This window comes from Moschus berezovskii, chromosome 18, assembly GCF_049115385.1.
Source record: "Moschus berezovskii isolate FMDL1 chromosome 18, NW_MosBer_1.0, whole genome shotgun sequence".
Classification (NCBI taxonomy): domain Eukaryota; kingdom Metazoa; phylum Chordata; class Mammalia; order Artiodactyla; family Moschidae; genus Moschus; species Moschus berezovskii.
In genome coordinates, this window is record NC_142477.1 from 39,851,489 (window position 1) to 39,878,452 (window position 26,964).

At 37.1% G+C, this 26,964-nt stretch overlaps 1 protein-coding gene across 8 annotated transcripts in view; it reads right to left on the reverse strand.

Moving 5' to 3' along the window:
* CPLANE1 (ciliogenesis and planar polarity effector complex subunit 1) overlaps window positions 1–26,964 on the reverse strand; it is a 103,643-nt gene that overhangs the window by 46,198 nt on the left and 30,481 nt on the right. For 4 of the 8 annotated variants that reach the window (XM_088827653.1, XM_088827656.1, XM_055422163.2 and 1 more), the window contains 17 exons: window positions 22,477–22,615; window positions 21,682–21,791; window positions 21,364–21,522; window positions 21,148–21,256; window positions 18,199–18,499; window positions 15,819–16,728; window positions 14,939–15,087; window positions 14,152–14,315; window positions 13,558–13,658; window positions 12,289–12,371; window positions 11,156–11,233; window positions 9,207–9,399; window positions 6,050–6,343; window positions 5,095–5,865; window positions 3,506–3,672; window positions 2,277–2,409; window positions 956–1,010 (listed from right to left, as the gene is read on the reverse strand). In XM_088827653.1, coding sequence (XP_088683779.1) covers window positions 956–1,010; window positions 2,277–2,409; window positions 3,506–3,672; window positions 5,095–5,865; window positions 6,050–6,343; window positions 9,207–9,399; window positions 11,156–11,233; window positions 12,289–12,371; window positions 13,558–13,658; window positions 14,152–14,315; window positions 14,939–15,087; window positions 15,819–16,728; window positions 18,199–18,499; window positions 21,148–21,256; window positions 21,364–21,522; window positions 21,682–21,791; window positions 22,477–22,615 — 3,916 coding nt within the window. The remainder of the gene's footprint in view (window positions 1–955; window positions 1,011–2,276; window positions 2,410–3,505; window positions 3,673–5,094; window positions 5,866–6,049; window positions 6,344–9,206; window positions 9,400–11,155; window positions 11,234–12,288; window positions 12,372–13,557; window positions 13,659–14,151; window positions 14,316–14,938; window positions 15,088–15,818; window positions 16,729–18,198; window positions 18,500–21,147; window positions 21,257–21,363; window positions 21,523–21,681; window positions 21,792–22,476; window positions 22,616–26,964) is intronic. The other 4 variants (XM_088827652.1, XM_088827651.1, XM_088827655.1 and 1 more) reach the window with 4 other exon arrangements.

Genomic DNA, 26,964 nt, shown 5'->3' on the forward strand with positions numbered 1-26,964 from the left:
TGGGCAACCCACAGTATTTTTGCCTAGAGAATTCCATGGACAAGAGGAGCCTGGCAAACTACAGCTCATGGGGTCTCAAAGAGTTGGACACGACTGAGCGACTCACACACACACACACACACACACACACCTGAAACTAACACAACATTGTAAATCAACTGTTCAGTTCAGTTCAGTCGCTCAGTCGTGTCCGACTTTTTGCGACCCCATGAATCACAGCACACCAGGCCTCCCTGTCCATCACCAACTCCTGGAGTTTACTCAAACTCATGTCCATCGAGTTGGTGATGCCATCCAGCCATCTCATCCTCTGTCGTCCCCTTCTCCTCCCGCCCCCAATCCCTCCCAGCATCAGAGTCTTTTCCAGTGAGTCAACTCGTCGCATGAGGTGGCCAAAGTATTGCAGTTTCAGCTTCAGCATCAGTCCTTCCAATGAACACCCAGGATTGATCTCCTTTAGAATGGACTGGTTGGATCTCCTTGCAGTACAAGGGACTCTCAAGAGTCTTCTCCAACACCACAGTTCAAAAGCATCAATTCTTCAGCGATCAGCTTTCTTCACAGTCCAACTCTCACATCCATACATGACCACGGGAAAAACCATAGCCTTGACTAGACGGACCTTTGTTGGCAAAGCAATGTCTCTGCTTTTTAATATACTATCTAGGTTTGTCATAACTTTCCTTCCAAAGAGTAAGTGTCTTTTAATTTCAGTCCAATATAAAATAAAAGTTAAAAAAAAAACCAAAACAGGTATGGTCCAGGTCTGGCCTTTGGGTAACAGTCTGTCAACCACTGTGCTAATGGATAACACAGTAAAACACACACATACAGACAGACATACACACCATCCTGTCAAAAACAACATGAAAATAACTTGGTCTCATAAACATATTTTTAGAAAGCTGATTTTAACTCTGAATAGAGACATGTCATTAATCATGCATATACATACCAAAAGGAATGTCAAAGTCTTCCAAAGGCTGGGAACCATGATGTTCTTGTTGCTCCTAAATGAATCCCAGATGATCAATTTATGACTAACTCAAAGATATATATTATTTTGAAAAAAAATATTCAATAGATATGAGGAATGTTGATTGGGGGGTTAGTTTCAAATCTTATAACTTTAGAAATATTTATTCTATCAAATTATTTATTCTGTCAAAGTAATTCCACAGGTGTTCACAAAATTCACAGATCAAGCAAGAAAAAAGAGCATTACCAATTTAATGCAGTTACTAAATTACAATATGCAATTTTCTCCTGCAGACTAGCTTTAACTCTCTAATAGTATCAAAACTATTCAAGGACTCGACACTTAGTACTAAGTGCCTCCACACATGGTCTTGAGGACTTACTGAAAGACGGTGCTAAGATTCAAGTAAACAAAACCATTTATTTAATCTCTTGTTGCATATATAGGTAAACAGTCACCAAATTTAGAAGGAATGTTTGCAAAGATCTGATATAAAATAGAGGCTGTATAAAAAAACCTATGTTGGGAAAACCCTGCTGCTGCTGCTGCTAAGTCACTTCAGTCGTGTCCGACTCTGTGCGACCCCACAGACGGCAGCCGACCAGGCTCCGCCGTCTCTGGGGTTCTCCAGGCAAGAACACTGGAGTGGGTTACCATTTCCTTCTCCAATGTGTGAAAGTGAAAAGTGAAAGTGAAATCGCTCAGTCATGTCTGACTCATAGCGACCCCGTGGACTGCAGCCCACCAGGCTCTTCTGTCCATGCGATTTTCTAGGCAAGAGTACTGGAGTGGCTTGCCATTGCCTTCTCCGGGGAAAACCCTAGATGCCTCTAAAAGAGGTAGGTGAAGCTATCATAGGAGAAACTCACAATATGCATTAAGATGTCACAGAAAAAAATCAGTGACTTAAAATACAAAGTCACACAAGCAGATGCTCTAAACTACAGCTTTTGATTCACCAACAAGTTGCTTTTCATATTCATAACTTCATGTCTATCCTATATGGAGGGATGCAGTCAGGACTTCTGTACTTAATGATATTATTATTGACCAGGGGATTCTTGCAGAAACTAATGCCTGTGGCCAGTGATTTGTTATGTAAGTAAATATTCAAACATCTCTGGTCAATAATGTTTGGGTAACGAAAAAGTGTTAATACGCCTCTGGTCAATAAGTTGTTAAGATCCTCCTAGTCACAATCAGAAGCTTCTAGCAATCAGACGACTAAATAAACCACAGACATTCTAACTCTGTGTACAGGCGGACCAGGGAAGAGTGCATTGTAGTTTTTCTGTACCTTGGGTTTCACAACTACTTCTGAATCATTATCATTAATGATGATATCCTCTGGTTGGAAAGTCACACTTGGTTTTCTCCTTGGTTTCTCTGATCTTTCTTCTTGCAGTTCTTTTTCAACTCGTCGTCTTTGTCTGTTAAAAATCACAGTGTAACGCATATTTTTACTATTTTAGGAACATCAGTTTTTCATCTGTATCATGCTATATAGGAAGACAGTTACGAAAATTATGTCAACAGATTATTTTCAGTGGCATTTAAATAAATTAGCAAGATATTCTGCTAGGATAAATACAAGCAAAAGTCAGGAACACAAGAAAGTTATTTCGAGTTCTTCTACTACTGAACTGACTTTTCTGTTAGTTATGGGAAACTCAGGTTAGAGTTACACATTTCAGGTAATTTTCAAATTCTCTTTTCTGCAGATTTGAAGCTGGCCCTGGAAACCCTATTAGATACCACCACTGACCTATTTAAAGAAGTCAGGCAAACTCACACTCCAAGAAGGGAATCACAGGGAGGAGGAAGGAAGGCCCAAAAAGCTACAGGGAAAACACTTTGAAGAGGGTTTATTTACTTAGAAAAGATGGAAGGAAAGAACCATTTCTGGAAAGAGAGCCCTGGTAGTGGATTTTAGGGCCTGATAAACATGAGATTTTAAAAAATATTTTCTAGACTAAGTAAAAATCCACCATGAATACATGTCTTGAACATCCATTATGAGTGAAACACTATATATGCTTTTCATGAAAAGTCACGGCCTTGCTTTTCACATGCACATTTCTTAGTGCCCTGAAACAATTTACACCACTGAGCTCTGCATGAGTCTGGAAGATATGCTAAGATGAATAACAATAAGCATTATGTCAGTGTATTGAACAGTATATAGAATATTTCATGATACCAAATATTTGCTGCAAAAGATGACTGCTCATCCTGTTAAAGAAAAAGGTAAAAGAAACGTCCAGCCTACTGAATGCCAGGAAAGAATTCTTTAATATCATGTAAAAAATATTAGCATTTGTCTCTCACATTATAGGAATTTTTCTCAATACAAGATGTATGCAAATGCATGACACTTGACAAGGAAACTGAATATGCAATTGTGTATAGGCTGAGAGGTTGAACCAGATAAGTTCCATCTATTTAACTGTATTATTGTCACTAATAATAAACTTGTAGGTATGTTTGCAGGTATATGCTCAAATGAAATTTTCACTTAAAACTTGCCTTTTTTTACTGTCCTTTCCTTGTCTCAATTCAGATGACTCTATTTTGACCTTTAGAAGCTGGAGATGTCCAGGATCACCTTGTTCAAAGAAATTATGTGTCAAGTTCTGTTGCCTTTGTTTAAATGCATTGAGGTTTTCAAGTGGAATAAGTTGTGGTTTTTGGTACTATAGAAAAGAAACAAAAGGACAGTAATTTAAAATTACAAACATGTCAGTTAGTCAACATGTTAATAGAAACTGAGAAAAACATTTGTTTAAACTAAGATGTGCAAGCGACAGAACATATCAAAGTTAACAAGTACGATGAGTATCCAAATCTTAAAGTATAAATGATTTTAGAAATCATTTCTGAAACTTTCTACTGAGCATTTAGGAAATTTTGCTAGAAGTCCTCATATTCTTAATTTATTTTTCATATTAAGAAACTCCCTTCTTACAATTACAAATGAAGTTAAACAATGCCTAGCTTGGATTTAAAATTCTTTGGAACTGGGAGGATGCACAGGGGTGGAGATCATGGATGGAACAAATAAGTAATACGTTGGTAATGACTGATGCTGGGTGATGTTATAACTTGGGGGTTTATTATACTATTCTAATTTAAAAAAAAAAAGTCTTTAAAACCTTTCCAAAACATATACTTCTCTACTCCTTCAATTCTTTCCTTTTGTTCACAATATGTTCAGAAGAAAAGGAGGCATGATAAGTACTTTTTCTAAGGAATGACCACTTCTCTTCCCGATACCATTTTAGAATCTTAGAAGGGTACCAGAGAATGAATTACTCAACTATACTGACTTAACAGAAGTAGAACCTGAACAGTCTGAATCTCATTAACCAAAGGTTACAACTTTAAACAGGACTTGGTAGGCTTATAAAGATTTAATCTTTGTGTTTTAAGTATTTTTAAAAAGAAACATTTTTAATGAGTAAAACTACTTACATATCTGGGTCTATTTAACAATTTTAACCTGTAATAGATTTGAAGGAAATCATATTACAATTGCTAGGAACCTCAAACAATGCTCTCTCACTCTAGACAGAAACATACACACATACACACACTCCCCTACACATATAAACAAGAATACTGGTCAGTTTATTTTACTTATTTCTTCTCTGAGCAGGATCTCAGACATATCTATAAGAGTCTAGAAAACTCTGGTACTGATGTACAAGAAAGACCTAAAACCTCTGTGCATGCTTAATTGCTTCAGTAGTGTCCAAGTCTGCGATCTCATGGACTGTAGCCCACCAGGCTCCTCTGTCCATGGAATTTTCCAGGCAAGAATACCGGAGTGGGTTGCCATTTCCTTCTCCAGGGGATCTTCCTGACCCAGGGATCACACCCATGTGTCTTATGTCTCCTGCATTGGCAGGCAGGTTCTTTACCACGAGTGTCACCTGGGAAGCCCTAAAACCTTTAAGATACCCAATTATTATTTTAAATCAAATGTGTATGTTATTTCTAATAACAGAAGTATTATTTCTTGAAAAATAAATGTGTTAGAGCTTTTCATTGAGTGTACATTTATGCTATGAAAAATGCAGGAAAGTGCTTTTGCAACACTCTGCAAAAATCATTACCATATTTTCTGGGCCTAGACATGAATGAAGTAGTGATAACCTTGGGCATTTTCTTTCTTCTGCCATGGTTCTAATAGGTATTGAAGGAATTGTAACTGATGCTCTTGAGATAGAAGAAAACATGTAAGGAGGTTTAAGTTGCAGGTGCAATAAAGGAAGTCCAGAGGAATTCTGAGAAGATATCTCAAAGAGTCCTGGTTTAACATCAAAAATGTTTTCTGGTTTCATAAACATTGTAGAGCCCTGTTGAGGTGTCAGGTTTTCTTGTCCAACATACTGATCCAAGTTCACATGCTTTGGGATTTCTTTAGTTATTGTTTCTGCCCATTTTTTTGGCTCAACTGCTTTTTTTATGGCTTCAGTATTATACTGGCTCAGATTCAAATGGGACATTGAAGCAGTGTCCTTTGCTGTCTTTGGCAAAGGAGGCTGTGAGAAATCAGATAATCCCCAAGCCTCTCTAGGCTGTGGCAGAGGACTGAAGGGAACTTGAGGAACTCTTTCTGTGTGGAAGGAAACGGGCTTAAATTCAGGCTTGGGCTGAAACTGAAGCAAAGTGAAACCATCACTAGGTCTGGAAGTATTTGCAGTGGGGATAAGTCTAGGTGTCTTTGGAATGGCAGAAGATGCGGACAAAAGGTGGAGGTGAGTGTTTCCAGCAGGGACTGGAGACAAAGAAGTGGCTGGTAAGCTGTGAGATGCTGGAGTTAGTCCTCTATTCTGGGGTTGACCTTCTGACTGACAAAAAGGAACACTCCCATGTGGAACATTCTGGAAGAGAAAGAAAAAACTATGATGTAATTTTAAAATATATTACAAACTCCTTATTTTGTAAATAGTGTTCAATATGTTTTAGAGTGGGTAGAATATGATAACTACTAAATAACTCATTTACTCAAATAACCAACCATTGAAACTACGAGGACAACTTCAGTGGTATTTTTAAATGCATTACCTCTAAGTTTCCATTACTATTTTCACTGGATTGCACAATTTCTTTATGGCAGTGTAGTCTGTTCTTGCCAGGCTCTCTGGCATACTCTCCCATGGGTTGTGGTTTAATGAAAAATCTCTCCTTCAGATTTCTACTGGCGTCTCCAACATCATTACTCCCTCTTGCGGGGTTTGAGCCTTGGCTTCCCACCAAATGCACAGACTGGGACTGTTGTAGAAGTTGATGAATATCTGGGAGGTTAGCAAAGGATGATCCTACTATTTGCATTAGGCTCATGAAGTTGATCTGTTGAAGCTAGAATAAAACAAAAATTAAAGAAACATCTTAAAATCTAATGAAAAGACCCAAAGAAGCAACAATTATCTGAGTATCCCATAACAGTCATACTTCCATCTTAGTATCTGTCACACCCATACGTGCTGAGCATGAAGCATAGCTGGAAGAGATATAAAAAAAAAGGAAAAGAAGAATAGCTTCCTGTCTCCAAGGAGGAGTCAACTAGGACTATGAACTCATAATACGACTTGAGACCATCTGTGAAGCAGTTTACATAAATATCCCAGGGATCATAAAGGAGTGAGCTGATGGAGCAGGTGAGGATAACTAGATTGCCTAAATTTTTAAATTTTTTTTTATTTTGTGGGTGAGGATAATTAAAGAAGAATTCCTAAATGGGTGTGTGAACAGGTTTTCACGGAAGAAAAAAGTAGAGATCAGGAAACAGGCAAAGAGTGAGAAATTCCTGTGAAAGGGCTATTCGAGTGAAAGGCAAAGGTATGTACAATGGTTGACAAACCTTGCACAACAGAATCACTTGAGGAGGAGTTAAAAAATCCCCATGGCCAGGTCACACTCCATGCCAATAAAATTAAAGCATCCGGGGGATGTGAGCCAGGATGAGTAGTTTTTAGGATGATGAGGTGACTTCAATGTGCAGAAAAGCTTTCAGATCACTAGTACACACACTGGCTTCGATGGAGCAGGAAATTTACAGCTAATGAGAAGAGAGGCTAGCATAGTGGTTCCCTAGCTGCAGCATGCCTCAGAGTCACCTGAGGACTTTCACTCTTTGATGGGCACCATCCCCAGAGTTTGATTCCAATCTGTCTGGGATTGGGGCCTGACAACCTGTGTGTCAAATATCTAAGTGATGCTGATGCTAAGGGTTCAGAGCCCACACTCTGAGAACCACTAGACTTGGGAGAGTATGGTGGGAAAAGAGGGAAGATTAAAAGCTGTACTTTATAAAATAAGCCAAGAAGAAAACCCTGCAGGCTTTTTTTAAAATTTAGGTTCCCCAGACTTATACACATAGGGCAGTTGGGGGAGGAAAGAGAGGGTGGGACGAATGGAGAGAGTAACATGGAAATATATACATAAGTAAACTAGATAGCCAATGGGAATTTGCTGTATGACTAGGGAACTCAAACGCAGGCTCTGTAACAACCTAGAGGGGTGGGGTGGGGTGGGAGGTTCAAGAGGGAGGAGACATAGGTACATCCACGGCTGATTCATGGTGATGTATGACAGAAACCAATACAGTACTGTAAAGCAACTACCCTTCAATTAAAAACAAATTTAATAAAAAATGGAGGTTCCCTTCAATTATAAAAGAAATACATGTTTATTACATAAAAAAGCATAAGAAAATAAAAAATGATATATAATCCCATTCCCAAAGATAAATAGTATTAACATTTTTAGCATTTCCTTTTACTCTTTGTACTTTAACACATGATTGACAACATAGAGTATATAAATTTGTACCTGAAATTCACTTAAGATTTTTAGAACAGAAAAGTAACAGTATTAGAACAATATCTGGAGAAGAAGATCTCAGAAATGCATGTTTAAGACAATAGAAGTGTGAAGTTCTAAGAATCTAAGGTTGGTGACAGTTACAGAAATAGCACATATGGAGAAGGAAATGGCAACCCACTCTAGTATTCTTCCCTGGAAAAACGCACGGACAGAGAAGCCTGGTGGGCTGCAGTGCATGGGGTTACATGACTGAGCACTCACACATGAGGAGGGTGGAGGGAATTGGGTTAATAGCAATGAACTGGTAAAACCAAAAAAAAAAGAAATAGACATACAACCTAGGCAAAGAATCAAGAAGACACTGAGCACGCGCAGTGAAAGAGGGAAAGGTGACTCTCCAAGGCAGCGACTCAATCTTCTGTGTGTATCAGAATTATCTTGATAGCTTGTTAAATATACAGGGCAGTAACCAGCAAAGACTCTAGGCAATCCAGAAAACAAGTCTGACAAATGCCTCTAAAACTTTAAGCAGGGGACTTCCTGGCAGTCCAGTGGTTGGGGCTCTGTGCTTCCACTGCAGGGGGCATGGGTTCAAGCTCTGGTCAGGGATCTAGATTCCACATGCAGTTTGGCCAATAAATAAAAAAGTAATCTGTGAAAATTATAAACAAAAAATTAAACTCTAACCTGGTAAAATAGGTGATGTTACTAAAGAGAAAAGGGAAATAAGGGACTCAGAAGAATAAAATCAGTTTCAAGAAGTTCCATGGGATGGTGGCGCATGCTAAAAAAGTCTTTGTATCAGGGCACATAAATTCAAAGAGAAATTAGTGCCCAGAATTGTTGGTATAGAAATGGTACACTGCACCACATAAAAAGATATGAAAGTGAATGTAGAGTACATGAAGAAAAGAACAGATGTGAGGGGAATTAATGTATAAGGAATACAACAGAAAAGGGAAAGGGAAAGAATTTTAAAATTGTTGGCAGACAGAGAAAAGGATATCCAGGTGAGAAAAAGATGACGGAAAGTGAACAATACTTTAAATGCAGGTGACAATTTCAAACCAAATATGATGTGACAGGCTGTGTCAGAAAATAAACTTCAGATACCTTTTGAGCAGGGGTTGGCTGGTCTGCTCAGCCACCTCACTTCTGTCAGCAGCTCTGGATTCCCAAGAGCTCAGAAAAAAGAAGTCATCAGGAGAAGTAGGGAACACAATTGAGACTCTAGGCCCTAGAATTAGGACTTCAGAATAACAAAGGAAAAGTGCCCAAAGCAGGGAAACCCTGCGATTTAATTTTAACTCATGAGACTTCAGAAATTTGTTCGTATTTTAAAACCTGACGTATATATCATGCGTAGACTTACTTGGTTAAACGGAGATGTGCTTACCTGAACTAATTTAAACATTTCATCTTGAAGCATTTGCCTAACAGAATCGGAAGACTGTGATAACTGAGCCCTGGGTTCGTTTATCTGGGTTGGCTGAGCTGTTGGTCCAGGTGTTTGTGAAGCCACTGTGACTCCATTTGATGCCAAAGGTGGAGCTGAGGAAGATTTATCCTTACATGCAGAGACTGGAGTACTATGTGAAAGCATATAAATAAAAAGCACACATTAATCAAGGAAAAAAACCACATTAGGTGTCTATGAGCTGAGTATTTTGATCCTACTTTTTTATTCTATTTTAAAAGCTTTCTGGAAGTTTTCAGGAAATTTAAACCCTAAAGCCCCCAGACACATTTGTCATCAGCAGAGCTGTTCATCCAAATGCCGTAACTAAGGGACATGTGATGTCTAGCCAGCCATGGCCCCGCCCTATGGTGTTACAAAGCCCAGGACAGCTCACACATTTATTTTACTTGTCTGGTCCCTGTAGGCATCTGAGTTTGAGACCTGTGCAATCATTCTGATTAGCTGGACAGACGATGTAATTTGGCTTAGGAATATATTTCTTGGATTAAATTTTAAGATCCAGAGTGGATTTAAGAAAACTATGGAAAGTATGGGTTAAGAAATATGTTTAATTCTGGGCTTCCCTGGTGGCTCAGTGGTAAAGAATCTACTTGTCAATGCAGGAGACACAGGTTCAAACCCTGACCCAGGAAGATCCCACATGCCATGGAACAACTATACCCGTGTGCCACGACCACTGAGCCTGTGCTTGAGAGCCTGGGAACCACAAGTACCAAGCTCACGTGCCCTAGAGCCTGTGCTCCACAGCAAGAGAAGTCAGTGCAATGAGAAGCCTGAGCATCACAACTAAAGACTAGTCCCCACTTGCTGCATCTAGAGAAAAGTTCGCACAGCAACAAAGAACCAGCACAGCCAAAAATAAATAAATGTATTTTTAAAATATATTTAATTTTAACATGGGTAGAGAAAACTCCTGCTGTTGTTCAGTAAATGTGAAACAATAATATTGTGAATATTTCATTTCCAAACAAACCAGAGAGTTTACATTAATAACTAAATCCTAACAAAAAATGCTGATTTAGAAATAAAAGTCAAAGTAAGTTTTTGTTTTAAATAAAATGACTGTTTGAGGATGATTCCTTAAAACACAGGAGGTATTCAATGTTTTATAAGTAAATCAATTTAGGGAGCAGGTAATATCATGTCCGAAGGAACTGATCACTGTCTCTAAAAAGAAAATAACATATTAAACTGTGTTTAGATTTATTTGGATTTACACTCATTCCCTTTCAGCCATAATATGAGCCTTTTTATTAAGCATGTGCTTGATAACAGAATTCTATCTGGGAGATCCATGAAGAACAGACATTACAACTTACTTGCCTGTTTTAACACAACTTTACTGGCCTTTGTTTTTTAATAAGTAGCAAGAAGATAAATTCTAATTACGGAGAATTTTTCTAAAGCAAATTTATGCTGTATCATTCTCTGATTTCAACACCATTTATACACTTCAACCACTGGAATAGAAATTCAAAAGACAAAACTGGATGACTATTCTCTGAGAGAATTAAAGGTATTTCGTATTTCATGAGAAATATACTAAAGGCTGAACATGAGCAAGAACTACCTCTTTCAATAACGTACCCATGACTTCTCTTTTTTGGAAGAGACTTGTTCTAAAATAGTTCCTGCATGTCTTTAAAACACAACAGTTACAGGAAAATCTTTCAGTAAGAAACATAAAGTTGTCAGAAATGGATACCTCTTTTGATCTTTCAATGCGTAATGTTGATTTCATTTTACTCTCTTAGTTTTTGGTCAAGATGTTTAGTAATTGTTTCAAAATGGTATAGCAGGCATCATTTTATTCTCTTTCCTATTTGTAATTATATCAGAATGGTACGGTATGCAAAAATGCTTACCTAGAAACTTCTGAATTTGTATCTACACAAAATGAATGAGGAATGATGTGTTCAAGATCAGCAGAGGCTTCGATCATACTATAATTAAAGATTAATAATCAATTAGGAAGATGTCTTCACATTATCTAAGATACAGGTGATCTAAGGCTCAGCCATCTAAGGGTCTAAACATCCTCTAATCTTCTGTAATGCTTAGCTCATAATTACAATCTATTTACATTTGTCTCCATAGCAATAGTAAGAGATTCAAATAAAAGCAAAGAATATGTCTGGATGGCTTTAATACATGACTTGAACATTATTAAATGTTTGGCAACAGAAATAATATAATCTAAAATGAGTGGAAATGAAGTTAGCTGGGACCTCAAACTTCACCTGGGAAGAAGCAGAAACTTTGCTCAGAACACTACAGAGCCCATTATCACATCTGAAACTGCAATGACTAGTTTTTTATTAATAGAAAATTTATATTACTTGTAAAGACACAGGACATTAAATATATTCTTTTATCAATTATTCACAGAAGGCCTGAACAAAATTTGTACATAAGAGAAAGAGAATTTAACTGAGTTGCCTTCCTTAGTCAAAGTAATTCTAAAAATTCAAAACTTAAAAAATCCTAACAATTAAGAAATCATGCCCAGACTGCAACATATGCAAACTGTCTTCAGCTATCCTTGAAGCAATAATAAGCTAGCAGGCAGAGTATGTGTCCATCAAAGCCCCGTGGACAGTGTGCAGTGATCGTACCACAACAGTGAAAGATATACACATATGTTATGACTAATATGATTTGTTACTTTTACCCAATACAAATGAAACTAGTAGGGAAAGGGAGGACCTTAATTAGCAGGTGAATAAACTGTGGGTATTTCTAGCTATATTTTAAGACTGATAGTGACAGGAGAACAAAAGGTAGTTTAGATGTCATTATTTACCTCACTCTATCAAAATTTAGAAGTATAATGTTTACTAAAAATCATCATTACCATTGCAATTAAACTGAAGTTACCGTTTCACCAGGAACACAGTATCACTATAAAACATATACTTTCAATTATGAGGAAAAAGCATCCTCTTCATCACGTGACTCCCAGGTGAGAGCCCTGAAGGCCCCAGACTTTTCCCCTTACCCTCTCTGTTCAGTTGATTCTTCCTCCATACACGTCTCCAGTGGTTCTGCCCTTGGACACTGAGCCCCTCCTGTGGAATGCTGCTAAAATTAACAGCACCCAAAAAAGAAAACAGGTGAAACATGTATTGCTGTCTTTGGTATCTTGGGTTTCACATTAGCCACTCGCCTGAACAAAAACAGTCTGAAAGCAAGTGAGAAACCAAACACTGAAATGTACTCCCGGTCCTGCTCTGACTAGACCTTCATCCTGTGCTGCCTCTAGCCCATCACCTTAAGCCACTGAGCATATTAAACTGCAAAGACACATCATGCCACTAGAAATCATTTACAATGTATTTATGATGTATCTGTAAATTACACATGCATTACTACCTAAGTACAAGGAACTCTGAACAACTTGGGTTTGCACTGAGCAGGTACACTGATATGCAGATTTTTTTTTCCAATAAATACATGATCTGGGGGTTGGCTGAATCCACACCAGGCCCAAGGACCAATCCTCTGTGAACACTAAGGGATGACCAGACATGTGTTCTTGACTGCATGGGGGTGTCGAAGCCCCTAAATGCCATGTTGTTTAAGGGCCAACTGTACACTGTGAAAACAACTAGAAAATGAGAAAAAAAAAAAACCAAACTAATCCCTTTTAAAGGAATTGTTTCAATAATTAGAAATGTCTGTGTCTTACCTGGAAATCTAGTGTATAGAGTTTTGAGAAAACAAATAATACATAAAAGTGCATGTATGCACAAAAATGGCACACTACTGATGAACTTATACATTTTGAATAAGGAACATCTGCAGCACTCTTGGCTAAATTAATTTACTACAGCAATTTATGAAATTAACAGTTCACTGCCTGAAAGTATTATATCTTACTAGTAACAGAATTTCTGTGAAAGAAAAATGCTGCATGGCTATACTTTACAATCACAGTATACTTTTAAGAGACAATAGCGTTGGTTGGATATACTGAATAAAAACACTATAGTGTTACCATAGCATGATTCAAGTAACTTTATATTTACGAAGACTTCCCAGCGGCTCAGTGGTAAAGAATCTGTCTGCCAACACAGGAGACACGGGTTCAATCCCTGGGTTGGGAAGATCCCCTGGAGAAGGAAATGGCAACCCATGCCAGTATTCTTGCCTGGGAAATTCCATGGACGGTTGAGCCTGGTGGGCTGCAGTCCATAGGGTCACAAAAGAGTCAGACACGACTGAGCAACTTAAAAAAAACAATAATAATCCATATTTACACACTTACCTTTTCTAAATGCTGTGGTAAGGTCTGCATCTGCATGTAAATGGCAATATTGGGACTTTCAACACTTTCAACAGGTTCTTTGGCAAACTCTTTAGCATCCTCTATGGGGAAACAAGAGGGAAGAAAACACAGACCTTTTGAAAGTTAATCAATTTACTTTTCAGAAGGTTCAGGAATATTACAGGAAACATATGATGGCAGAAACATTTCCTATCCTCCTTACAAAAGTATTTTTTAACACCTAGAGACAACCCCTCTTCACTAAGTGAGTCCAGATACACCTTGAAAGGGCTTATATCAGTGTGTATAATTCCATATAAAACTCTGAGAATTGCTGTTTTAAAGAAGCCTGCCAAGGAAACGTTCACAGAAATGAAGAGACTCAAAATAATTAACACAGCAAGGCAAAAGACTCCAAACTCAGGTTACGAGTTAATATGCTTAACATTTCAAAAATATTAAATTCTCTTTAAACAACTGGATTTAGGCTATTTTATAAACATGCCAATTTAGATATAAGACTAAGTTATCTCATAATCACTCACCCTATCAAATCAGTAAGGTCAAACAAAAAGATTAGCTAAATAAACTGACCTTCATGGTCTGATGGGTATACATCCATTTCCTCCTGTGTAAATGCTTCTACTTCTAAAAGATCCTCATCGATATCTACAAATTCTTTTTCAGTATCATCAGTGACAGAAATAATCTCATCTTTGGTTCCTTTTATTTCAGGATTTTTTACCTCTGTTGGCATTCTATTGACAAAAATGAAGCAGCTAAAATCGTAACTCATACTTGGGAACAAAAGAGTTTGCTTTCAACGGATTCAGTTAATTGGAAAAGAACAAACTAAGCTTTCATATTTATGAGGTCTTTGTTTTAACCACATATGGCACATAGCAGAATATCAATAAAAGGTTAAAATGAATAAAAAATGTATTTAAAAAGGTTCAATGAATAACTGAATATCCCATTTTTATTTACTCAGATTAGAATAATTTCAGCTTATCTAAATTTCCCATTCCCATAAAGGAATCTTCCTGGTACCAAGCCTTCAGCTTTAGTATTCAAGGACATATTCCTCACAGTACTACGTATTAAGTAAAAATGGATGAGATGGCTAGTTCAACTTTGACACAGGAAGTCAATGAACATAATAAAGGGATCTCTTGGGATGAATTTGCTCCTGTCTCAGAAGATATACGCTAGACTAACATGGAAAGAAACAAAATTTGTAACGTATTATTAAAATATTTCAGAAAACACTCCTTGCTGCTTCTCTAGTTCAAAGAAACACTCGTTTCTGTAACTTTCAAGGGTTCAGTTCTCCTTCGAGACCAAACATCATCAAACAAGGAATCTACAATCGGCAACTTACTTCAAGATACTTTGACAGGACTCATTTTGATCATTTATTTCCTCAGTCCCACCTTGCGTGGATACTGCAGCAGAACAGCCAGCATCTGTTTTATAATCACTCTCTATACTGGGTCCATTCTGAGGCCCAGGGGAATTATTCTCTAGCACCTAAAACAAACCATTCATAGTACTTAATATTCATTACTGAATCCCTTACTTTTCATTATATTTTTAGATGATCAATACTTTCTACAGAACTTCTGAGTAAGTCTCTTACTCATTTATCGAGTATTCATCACATTTCTCATACTCAGAATCTGATGCTAAAGCAATGGCTACCTCATTATTCCACTTAGAAAAAAACAAGATTGACTACCTTGAGTATTCAAAAGAAATCAGCCTTACAAACTTGAAAGGTAAATCACCAATGTTTTCAGGCCATAGGACAACAGAACTAAAAATGTAAAGTGGCTTTCACTTCACTTTCTTTACTATTATAAAGACATTTAGTAAAATATAAATGTAATAATCACTTGTAATATCACTTAAAATTATCTTTTTTATTTTGGCCATGCAGAATCTCAGTTCCCTGAACAGGGACTGAAGTGGGGCCATGCCACAGACAGTGACAAATTCTAACCACTAGTCCACTAGGAAACTCCCTTTTTCTTTTTTATAAACACACATGGAACCTCAAAATCTCACAGCCTCTCTGAAAGTACTTTAACCCTAATAAATCATTTCTAAGAATTAAAGGAACTACTTTTAAAAATGTTACTATTAGCATTGTCATCAATTGTTACTTATTGATTCTTTTTAAGTAGGGAAGTACAAATACAGTTTTAATCTAAAATAAGAATTCTAATTTGTATCTAATCATAAGTAATTCAAGCATTTACCTTAATGATGGCATTTTTTGCCTTATATGTAGCAAAATAGGGTTGTTCCAAAAGCCACAATGATGTAAGAATGGCGGCTGTAGAGGTCTTTACACGAATGACAGGACTGTACTCACAGGATGGCTCAGTGAGTCCAGAATCACAGAGCAGTCTTTTATCAGACCATCTTATCATCCATTCCAATAGCCTTCTTGTATTGTCACACATGTTATTTAGTGCTACAGGAAGGTCTTCTTGAGGGTTAATATCATTGCATTGAATTGCTTTGAAACTACATCTTCTAGTTTCAGTGGATTTGGGAATGCAAACACTATGGTTTGACAATCTCTGTATTAAAGTTTTCTCTGCATTGTCATCTTGTATTCTATAAACTGACTTCTGTTTTAAACCGAACAACCCACTCTTCCCTTCATTTTTATTGACTTCATTTAAAGGGTTCTTGGAAAAATGCCTGATCCCTTGATTAGCTAGTATGGAAGCTGAAAGTGTCTGGTTTTCTGATTTTTCACACTCATATGACTCAGGAGCAACAACAAAGCAGGAGCCGGCTCTGAACACATTCTGCCTTTTGGTTTTGCTGTGACGTCGTTTTAATGTTGTATGTACATCAAAAAGTAAAGAATTAAGTTCATGTTCTCTCAGATGTCCAGAAAAACTAGTTAGAAATGGAATGCCAGCATCCTTGGAACCAAGTAGGTCTCTTTCAAGAACATAACTCAAGAAGAGTTCAAGGAATTTAATATATTCATCATCGTCACGTTCAAATTCCCAAACACCTATTACAGGAAGGGCATTTTGCAATAACTTTTCACAATCTTCTTTTCTTTTAGGGTTTTCCTTTTGATTATATACTTTCTTTTTACCTTTGGGCTTACCAGTCAATGTTAATTCCATGTGATTTGGGGCACTTCTGTAGCAAAATAAAGTTTGAAAAGACAAAATTAAAAATCATTTAATCACTAAAACTGTTGACAGTAAAAACTCTCTCCGCTGTTTAAGTCATACCTATCATTTTTCAATGCCTTGATTACCTGTTTTGCAAATGAGGGAGCTGGACTAAATGATCTCTAAGCACTTGTTAGAACTGAACATTCAGAGTCCAAAAAATATAACAGTAATATCAAAAGAGAAATCTGATATTAAAAAAGACTAAAATGTGTTCCAAGAAATTTCACTATAAAAAAAAGACTTTCTGGGCAAAAAAAAAAAAAGAATTCTAACAGGTCAGAATTTAGGAATACAAAATCAATAAAAATCACAAGCCACCAATACACATCTTAGTTTATGGTTTCCAGTTTCTCTCTTGCATCTGTCCCTTTTAGCTTCCCTGTGTGATGAGCAAGGAGCAGGACTGCCCTTAGGATTCTTTAGCATACAAAAGCTAGGTATTTTTTCTGAACACTTTCTGCTGCTATGAAACCTGTTGGGCAGGCACCTAACCATAATTACTTTTAAGTCTGTTTCTTTTCAACATGGTTCTTAGGGGAGAACATAGATCCCTAGTTCCCTCAATAAAATAAAAGTTCCAGTTAGGCACCTGGGCTGAAGCCACTGTACCTCTTCCTATTAAGACTGTATAGCAAAGCAGCCTCCAAGGTGTTTCTGTGCTAACACTGCAGTTGTCTGGTGGAGCAAGCACACCATTCATGACACTGCTAGCTACGGTCTCAGCAGATGTTTGAGGCAGACACCATTTCACCTAAACAAGATACGATTAACTATATGGTTTTTCAGTCATGAGAAAGATAAATTGCATTGTAGATACTGGAATTATAAAGGAAAAAAATCTGTTTAAATCAAAGTAAAAGAGGTTAAAATGACAAGCAAGAATTTCTCGACAATTTATAGACAAGCTTCAAAGATGAATATGTAAAACAAACAAAAAAAAGGATATTCAAATTCCTGCCATGAAAACCCTAAGAACAATGGAGTGGGTTCCCATTTCCTTCTCCAGGGGATCATCCCAACCCAGGAGTCAAACCCAAGACTCCTGCATTGCAGGCAGATCCTTTACTGACTGATCCACCAGGGAAGCCCCTAAAAACAATACAGCTAACCAAATAACCCTAAACTATTTAGGTCTAAGATTACTAAAAGAACTAAAAGTCCTCCAGTAAACTCTAGAATTTCATCTACTCATTTTATTTTATACCTTCAGATGGCAAAATCATTTAGTATCTCAGTAATACTTTAAGTGGATTTTCAAATGTAAGGTCTCATTTACACTTCTGACATTCCTGTGAGTATGGCACTTTTCATTCATTGTTAATAATACAGTAGTGAGGTTGCTGGGAGTAGAAGTTAGGTCAGTAGTTGCATGAAAATACTTTTTTTCCCAAAGGAAGTGAATGTTTTCTACTTAAAGAGATCTCAACTGTACCTTTGATAGAAACGTGTGCTACTTTTATCTTCAGCTGCCAAAGCTTCTGAGAGGGTATCGGTCGTATCTGCATCACTGTGAGCCAGAGAACTGCCCAGTTCTGTGAGTGTGCTCCTGCTCAGACTAGTTCCCAAGGAAAACCTGTCAAAACCTGCAACCTCGGCTGGCTTTTCTTCCTCAACTGGCTCCCATATATTCATTTCAAAAGAACCTATATTTCTCTGCACACGTTTTAGGGCTTTCACCCTCACTTTATGGATAGAATGCATGATAACAGACATCATCTCCTCTGTTTGGGGACCTAGAAAGAAAAGAACAAAAGGCCTTGAAGTTCATTAAAATATTTCAACACAAGACATAAGGGGATCCAACTCTGGTCTCATGCTGGGAACATGAAACCTAACTGAGGGCTTAGTTTCACAGTCTTATAGATCATGCCTTCTTCAATATTTGTTAGAAAGTTACAGTCCATAATGTTAAAGTAGAACTTTAGAAGCTAGAAAAAGTCTATTAAAGAAGAATAAATGGGACTCCATAAAAAAGTATGCCCTGGAAAATGAAAATGTTAGAAGTAATTTATTTCAAAAATCAGATATTATAAAAAGAATCAGTAACATTTTTCTCATTCCCGCACAGTAGCAAACAAGAGAAAATAAGTACATTTTTATCCAAAGAACAAAAACACCTATTTGACTTCAGGTAACAAGAAACTGTTACCAGTAACAAGAAACCACCTATGGGAACGCAACAGTCACATGCAACTTAGCCTTAGCGACTAAACCACAAACCATAAAAAGAAACCACAGGAAGGGGAGTTTTTCAAGACTGCCTACAGAAAACTTTTAAATATCATTAATACATAAACAGGACATTTTAGAGATTTCAAAAATGTCTTAAAAATATAAATCACAAACAGAGTATACTTCAAGCCAACTTTTTCACTCTCCTCTTTCACTTTCATCAAGAGGCTTTTTAGTTCCTCTTCACTTTCTGCCATAAGGGTGGTGTCATCTGCATATCTGAGGTTATTGATATTTCTCCCGGCAATCCTGATTCCAACTTGTGCTTCTTCCAGCCCAGCGTTCCTCATGATGTACTCTGCATATAAGTTAAATAAGCAGGGTGACAATATACAGCCTTGACATACTCCTTTTCCTATCTGGAACCAGTCTGTTGTTCCATGTCCAGTTCGTTGCTTCCTGACCTGCATATAGGTTTCTCAAGAGACAGGTCAGGTGGTCTGGTATTCCCATCTCTTTCAGAATTTTCCACAGTTTATTGTGATCCATCCTTGGAAGGAAAGTTATAACCAACCTAGATAGCATATTAAAAAGCAGAGACATTACTTTGCCAACAAAGGTCCGTCTAGTCAAGGTTATGGCTTTTCCAGTGGTCATGTATGGATGTGAGAGTTGGACTGTGAAGATAGCTGAGCGCCGAAGAATTGATGCTTTTGAACTGGGTGTTGGAGAAGACTCTTGAGAGTCCCCTGGACGGCAAGGAGATCCAACCAGTCCACTCTAAAGGAGATCAGTCCTGGGTGTTCATTGGAAGGACTGATGCAAAAGCTGAAACTTCAATACTTTGGCCACCTCACGCGACGAGTTGACTCACTGGAAAAGTCTCTGATGCTGGATGGGATTGGGGGCAGGAGGAGAAGGGGACAACAGAGAATGAGATGGCTGGATGGCATCACCAACTTGATGGACATGAGTTTGAGTCAACTCCGAGAGTTGGTGATGGACAGGGAGGCCTGGCATGCTGTGATTCATGGGGTCACAAAGAGTCGGACACGATTGAGTGACTGAACTGAACTGATAATAATGCAATGCCCAAGCATAGGATATTACTAGACTTAAATACTATAGTTCTACAGAGAGCAATCTGAATTCTTTAAAAATGTCCACAACATTATGAATTTACAGAAATAGCTCATTTATTGTACTTCACAGATACTGCAATTTGTAGGTAAAGGTTTGGGGCGATCATTCGTCAAGCAAGTCTATCGGCACCATGTTTCCAACAGCACTGACTCACTTCATGTCTCTGTGTCACATTTGCTAGTTCTCACAGTATTTCACACTTTTTCATTATTATGATATTTGTTATGGAGATCTGTGATCAATGATCTTTAACATTACTATTGCAAAAAGATTATGATTCACGATTATGATTATGACTCATAACTGTTAGCATGTTTTAGTAATAAGGTCCTTTTTAATTAAAGTTTTATATTAATATATTGTCTTTTTTTAGGGCACATTTAATAGACTATAGTACACTGTCAACATAACTTTTATACACACTAGGACCAAAAATATAAATGTGACTTGCTTTACTGCAATCTTCACTTTATTATGGTGGTCTGGAACCAAAGGTATAATATCTCCAAGGTATGCCTGTGCTTAATGCCATTGAACTGCACATTTAAAAACATTAAATTTGATATTATTTATATTTTTCTACAATGAAAAATTTTCCAAAGGTCATTTTGAATGCAAATAACTGTAAATTAGAAGCAAAGTAACCGTTAAAAGGAAAAAACTAGTTTTCAATAAAATATCTACATTTTTATATATATATATATACACGGAACATTATATACTCATTTTATATATTTTATCTTGTTTAATTCTCTTTCAATATACATTCATAACACAGGTATTAATATACTCATTTTACAAATAAGGAAAAGAGGCTCAGAGATGCTGAGCAACTTGCCTATGGTCACATAGTTACTAACTGACAGACATGACATGAAGTCAGTTTTGTATGATTCCAAAACAACAGATTTGGTGATAGTGTAATGAGGAAGTACTTCTGCCTTCTCATACTCTTCATCTTGAAAGAGGAACGCATAAAAACATAAGCACTAAAAAATAAATGCTTCCAAAACAAAATGAAAATCTTCAGCAATTTATCAGATGCCTAAGAAATGACAAAAATTACCTTTCACGACACAGTGTCTGAGTCTCTGCTGAAGAGAGTGATATTTTTCTCTTAAAGAAACTCTTACGTCCTCAGGATTGGGAAATGCCTTCACAAAAATTTCCGCTACCTTCAGAAAAATTTTAAAATGAGTTGTATAAGCAACATCATTCTTAATTAAAACAAAATTAAAATTCTTTAAAGTCTCTGATTCTGATTTAATTTATTTTCGCCTACCTTTCTGATTGGTGGCAGTTCTGCAACAAGGCTCAAAATCAGATCCTGAATAAGCTCTTCAACATTAGAAAATCGAGAGAAGGGCAACATTCTATAAGCCCATTCCACTGCACTGAGACAGTGCTCAAGCAGACAGGGGTCAAACTCCGCTTCACGGTCCTTTATGGATATTGGAAGGGTCATTTGCTTTTTGCTTTAGACAGACTATAATGATTTAATGATTTAACGGAATGTAGTTACAAACAGTAAAATATTCTATCAAGCAATAATTTCCCAAGTAATACTTATGCAATTTTCTTACTCTTGTGCAGTTAATACCTTTTTTTCCCCCACATTTTCTCTTGCCTTCTGATACTGCCTGCAACTATAGGATAACTGATCACGGACATGCAGCATCCAACACAAAGCACAAAGTTCTCTGAAGCAACCTTAATCAAGAATGGAAATACGAGAGAAGATTGTATGAGTATATACATTAATATTACAACAACTTCACCTCTGCTGGTTATTTTCCAAAATAAATGTTTTCATATTGTTGATTATAAAAGAAACATGCTCATCCTCAATACTTTGTATAAAAGTTGTGGAGATCCTTACAGAATTTTTACACATATTATTCCGGAATATTTCATACATGTCAGTTGCATGAAAATATTAAAAACACTACACAGTAAATAAACTACTCTATTTACTAGTAGTTTACTTGCTTTAAACTTAAGCATGTTGTGGATATTTTTCAAAGTCAATACATATAGCTCTACTTAATACTGTATTGTTAATTTATTTGAAAAATCATTTATTGACAGGCATTTAAGTTTAAAATTTTTCAATACTAGAAATATAATTTCCAATACAAAACAATTTTTTATCAAAAGTAATACAAGTACACAAAAATATATAAAATTATACTATCCATACAGTTTTACAACTATCCCTCTTTCCCCTCCAATAATGTATCTTGGATATATTTCCATGGTGGCAACATACATACACTATCTTTTCCTTATCAGTATAGTATTCCATTACATGGAAACATCCCAAAATCAAATGTAAAATATATCATTATTAATATTTAGGCCTAATTTCTAAGCAAGCAGTTCATTCTGGACAAACCTATTGCTTTAATGGAAGCTTCATCAAGCTTCCGGTCTCCGGCTGCTCCAGGTCTAAAGAATGCTACACCTCCTTTACAGTAATTAAGTAACGACTCAGGGAAAGGACTCAATGAAGGAAGGGACCCTTTTATGCGAATCTGTAAAGAAGGACAGAATACGTTAATTACCAGTCATATACGTCAGTTTTTAAGGAAATTATAAAACAACAACCAAGGCATGAAAGATAAACCATAAAAATGGAAAACACAGCACTGTTCCTATACTATGTAAGAAAATAACACGGAAATCACTCATACTTACACAAACTTAGTGGACAAACTCAACAAATTCACTGGCTAAATCTTAAAAGAAAAAAGTTCTAACCAAATTAACCTCTTTTGTCATTCAGTTTTTACCTAAAAAGTTTTGTATGAAAAGAACTTAATGCTATTTATCCTGACTTTCCCCAAAGAAATAATAAAGAAAATAAATTTAAGTATCTATGTGCAGAAAAAAAGTATATTTACATAACTAAAAAAAAAGTTATGTATGTAACTAAAAAAAAAAAGTGACAATTATAGTCATCAAATGGCAACTCTTAATAAAATAATAACTCTAGAAAGGATCAGTAAAGGCCAAATTAAGTAAAATGTTGATGGACTGGTGAGAATAGGACAGCGGGTGGAACATGAGCCAAACTCATGGATCCATCTCACTATCCTGATAAGTGAAAGAAAAAGGACACAGGTGCCACTTGATATGCTGCAACAGGGGAGTACACAGCACCACTGCTGAAGGATTGAATTCTAAGAAAATGTGAACCTGAGTTTAATCAAAACTGGTTACCTTGATGAGGAGTGATTAATTACTGGCTTGTAAGAAATAAAAAGGAAGAGGAACACATTAAATGACACTAAATGTGGTGTCCAACATATGGTTCAGAAACAATTCCCGAGTCTAACAAATCTAGGGAAAAAAAAAAAATCAAAGGAAACTGACAGAATAAAACAAAAAGTATCTAAGACGCATAAACCTGGGAAGAAAAGAGTTAGCAGCAGCCTTGTGATCTATTTTCTCCCTCCACTGTTCACCTCCAGACAGATGGGATCTAGTCAAGTCCCCTTGTAAGCATGCTAAGCACGTCTTCTTGTCAAACAAATTAACGGTATTTACCAGAGGTAGAGAGTCTGTCTAGGCTGGTTATTAGAAATAAATTTAGAATATATAGATTTATGGATTATGACCCCCTGAAAAACACAAGCTATATAATTAAAGAGATATAAAAAGGAGATGTTAAATAACTGGAATAGCTCCCTTTTGTGTCATGGACCAGGACACATTCTTCTGCAGTGAGAAAAGATTTGGGGTGGCATATACAATTCCATCTTTCCAGGTAGGTCAGTAGGTCAGTAGTAAAGAAACTGCCTAGCAACACAGGAGATGATCCCTGGTTTGGGGAGATCTCCTGGAGTAGGAAATGGCAACCTATTCCAGTATTCTTGCCTGGAAAATTCCATAGGCGGAGGAGGCTGGTGGGCCACAGTCCATGAAATCTACAGTCTATGTTTCATCTGTACCTTCTGGCTACCTATATCCTTGAAATTATTGGTAAACTTTGATCCATGGATGAAAAACATAGGAGACAGGCAGGGTGGTCTAGTATTCCCATCTCTTTAAGCTTTCCACAGTTTACTGTGATCCACACAGTCAAAGGCTTTTGCGTAGCCAATGAAGCAGAACTAAATGTTTTTCTCGAATTCCCTTGCCTTTTGTATGATCCAATGAAGGCTGGCAATTTGATCTCTGGTTCCTCTGCCTTTTCTAAATCCAACTTGAACATCTGGAAGTTCTCATTTCACGTACTATTGAAGCCTAGCTTGGAGGATTTTGAGAGTTACCTTGCTAGTATGTGAGATGAGTGCAACTGTACAATAGTTTGAACATTCTTCAGCATTGCCCTGCTTTAGGAATGGAATGAAAACTGACCTTCTCTGGTCCTCAGGCCACTGCTGAATTTTCCAAATTTGCTGATATACTGAGTGCAGCACTTTAACAGCATCCTCTTTTAGGATTTGAAATAACTCAGCTGGAATTCCATCACCTCCACTAGCTTTGTTCATAGTAATGCTTCCTAAGGCCCACTTGACTTCACACATTCACTGGCTCTAAGTGTATGACCACACCATCGTGGTTATCAGTTCATGAAGACCTTTTTTGTACAGTTCTTCTGTGTATTCTTGAGACCTCTTCTTAATCTCTTCTGCTTCTGTTAGGTCCTTGTCACTTCTGTCTTTCACTGTGCCTACCCTTGCAAGAAATGTTCCCTTGGTATCTCCAATTGTCTTAAAGAGATCTCTAGTCAGATGTTGTAGAGGAAATTTATTTCTAGGCTCTTTAAGGTTGCTTGCAGAATTCTGTTCCATGTGGTTACAGGACTCAGGTCCCCCATTTCCCTGCTGGCTACAGGCTGGGAGATTATTAGAAGTTTCTAGCTCCGTTTATTCCTCGGATATTGGCCCTCTTCAAAGCCAGCAAGGTTGAAATGAGTCTTTGTCACTCTTCTAATCTTCCCTCGTGCGGCTTTTCTCCCATCTTCCTTTTCCACATTTCACTGACTGGCTCCTCCACCTCTCTTTTTTGCTTCTAAGAGGTTATCTGATTACACTGGGTCCACCAAGATAAACCAGGATAATGTCTCTATTTTAAAATCAGCTGATTAATACCATCTGAAAAACCTTCAAGCCAAATTAAATCAGTGTCTAGATTTATGTTTGAATAGCCAGAAGACAGGAATCTTGCAGCTATTTTTAGAATTCTGCCTACTACTTGTACTATGCTTTAACCTTATACAGTTAACTTATTACTTGTAAAGATTTTCACAAGGAAGAATATCTTCAGCAGAGTGGCTAATTTTAAGAGAATCTACAGTCTTTATCTGCTAGTTAAGTTCATTAAAACTACGTTAAATGAGATTATTCTCAGAAGTTTGTAAGACCAAACATAACTTAAACTTTAAACAGTTTTCTACAGTAAGCAACTTCTAAAATAAAGTTTCCTATAACAAACACTCAGGCTCAATAGATTTTAAAACTATCAAAGACAATCTTTCAATACTTTGCCCTTCTTAATAAACATACTTAAAAACTTAAAACTTCGGGATAACAAGTTATAAATGAATATAGTTTTATATTTTTGTGGTGGCAATAAGCAACTTTCACAAATATTTCTCTCTAAAAACAGGATAATTTTCAAAAACTTGATAAACAACTTCTTGGGGTCTCTTAAGGTTTCTACTAGAAAAGAAGCCATAAACTCTTGGGACATTTAGTAATTTAACCAACAGCAAAATTTAAGATATTTAGGGCTAATAATATTTATTTCTACATTTTATAGAGACAGATGACTGGCCCACAAAAGAACTGGATCTGGATAAGGAACACAGAAGTACATGTCCCATCTGGCTGCACATCAGATAAGAAGGCAGCTACATCTCAGCTGAAGTCAGCGTAGAAGAGGACAACAGTCCCCGAATCAAAGTGAACTGCACAGCTCAGAAGACAGGAAGGGGGAGACTGACTGGTGGAGACTACTGCAAAGAAACACTTAGCCAGGAACTAACTTTCCATGGTTTGACCCCACAGAGGCCCCCAGAGAACAGGATTAACATCTCGGGAAGAAGTGGGATAAACCCTGAACTGAATTTAAATCTTTAATGATTGTGGGGGAGAAAAGTAATTGGAAAATAAAAAAGTAACTGAAATTTCCTGAGACTAACCAACTAGATTATACTTTCTATTGTCAGACAGGAAAGAGCTAACACAGAGCTCCAGTTCAGAGTCCTTATCTTTCAGCAGAAAGAACTTGGTCTGTCCAGATTTCATCCTGTAGGTGAGTCTGAAATTTATGGATTTATGGGGCAGGACTCCTTGGAAAAATATCACAATTATAAATACTAATAAGCATTAGAATATTTAAATTGTTCATGCCAAGTCGCTTCAGTTGTGTCTGACTCTGTGTGACCCTATGGACTGTAGCCTGCCAAGCTCCTCTTGGGATTCTCCATGAAAGAATACTAGAGGGGGTTCCAACACAGGGATCGAACCTGAGTCTCTCATGTCTCCTGCAGTGGCAGGTGGGTTCTTTACCACTAGCGTCACCTGGGAAGCCCTTTAAACTGTTTACCATAGTGTTACTAAGTCTAAGCTTATACTGCTTGCCTCAAAACAGGCCAAAAATTGACAGATGAATTGTTGTGGCAAGGAATAACAACTTTATTTAGAAAGCCAGCAAACCGAGAAGACGGTGGGCTTGTGCCTCAAAGAACCATCTTGCCTGAGTTAGAATCCAGGCTCCTTTTGTACTAATAGGGAAGGGAATAAAATCAAACACTTCCTGTTCCCATCAGCCTCTGGAGAGCATGTGTTAATTTCTCCCTTCCTGTGGTCATTCACAGGTAGGCCTGGTCAGGATGTTTCCCATGAACTAAACAAAGGTATTTTAGCTTAAT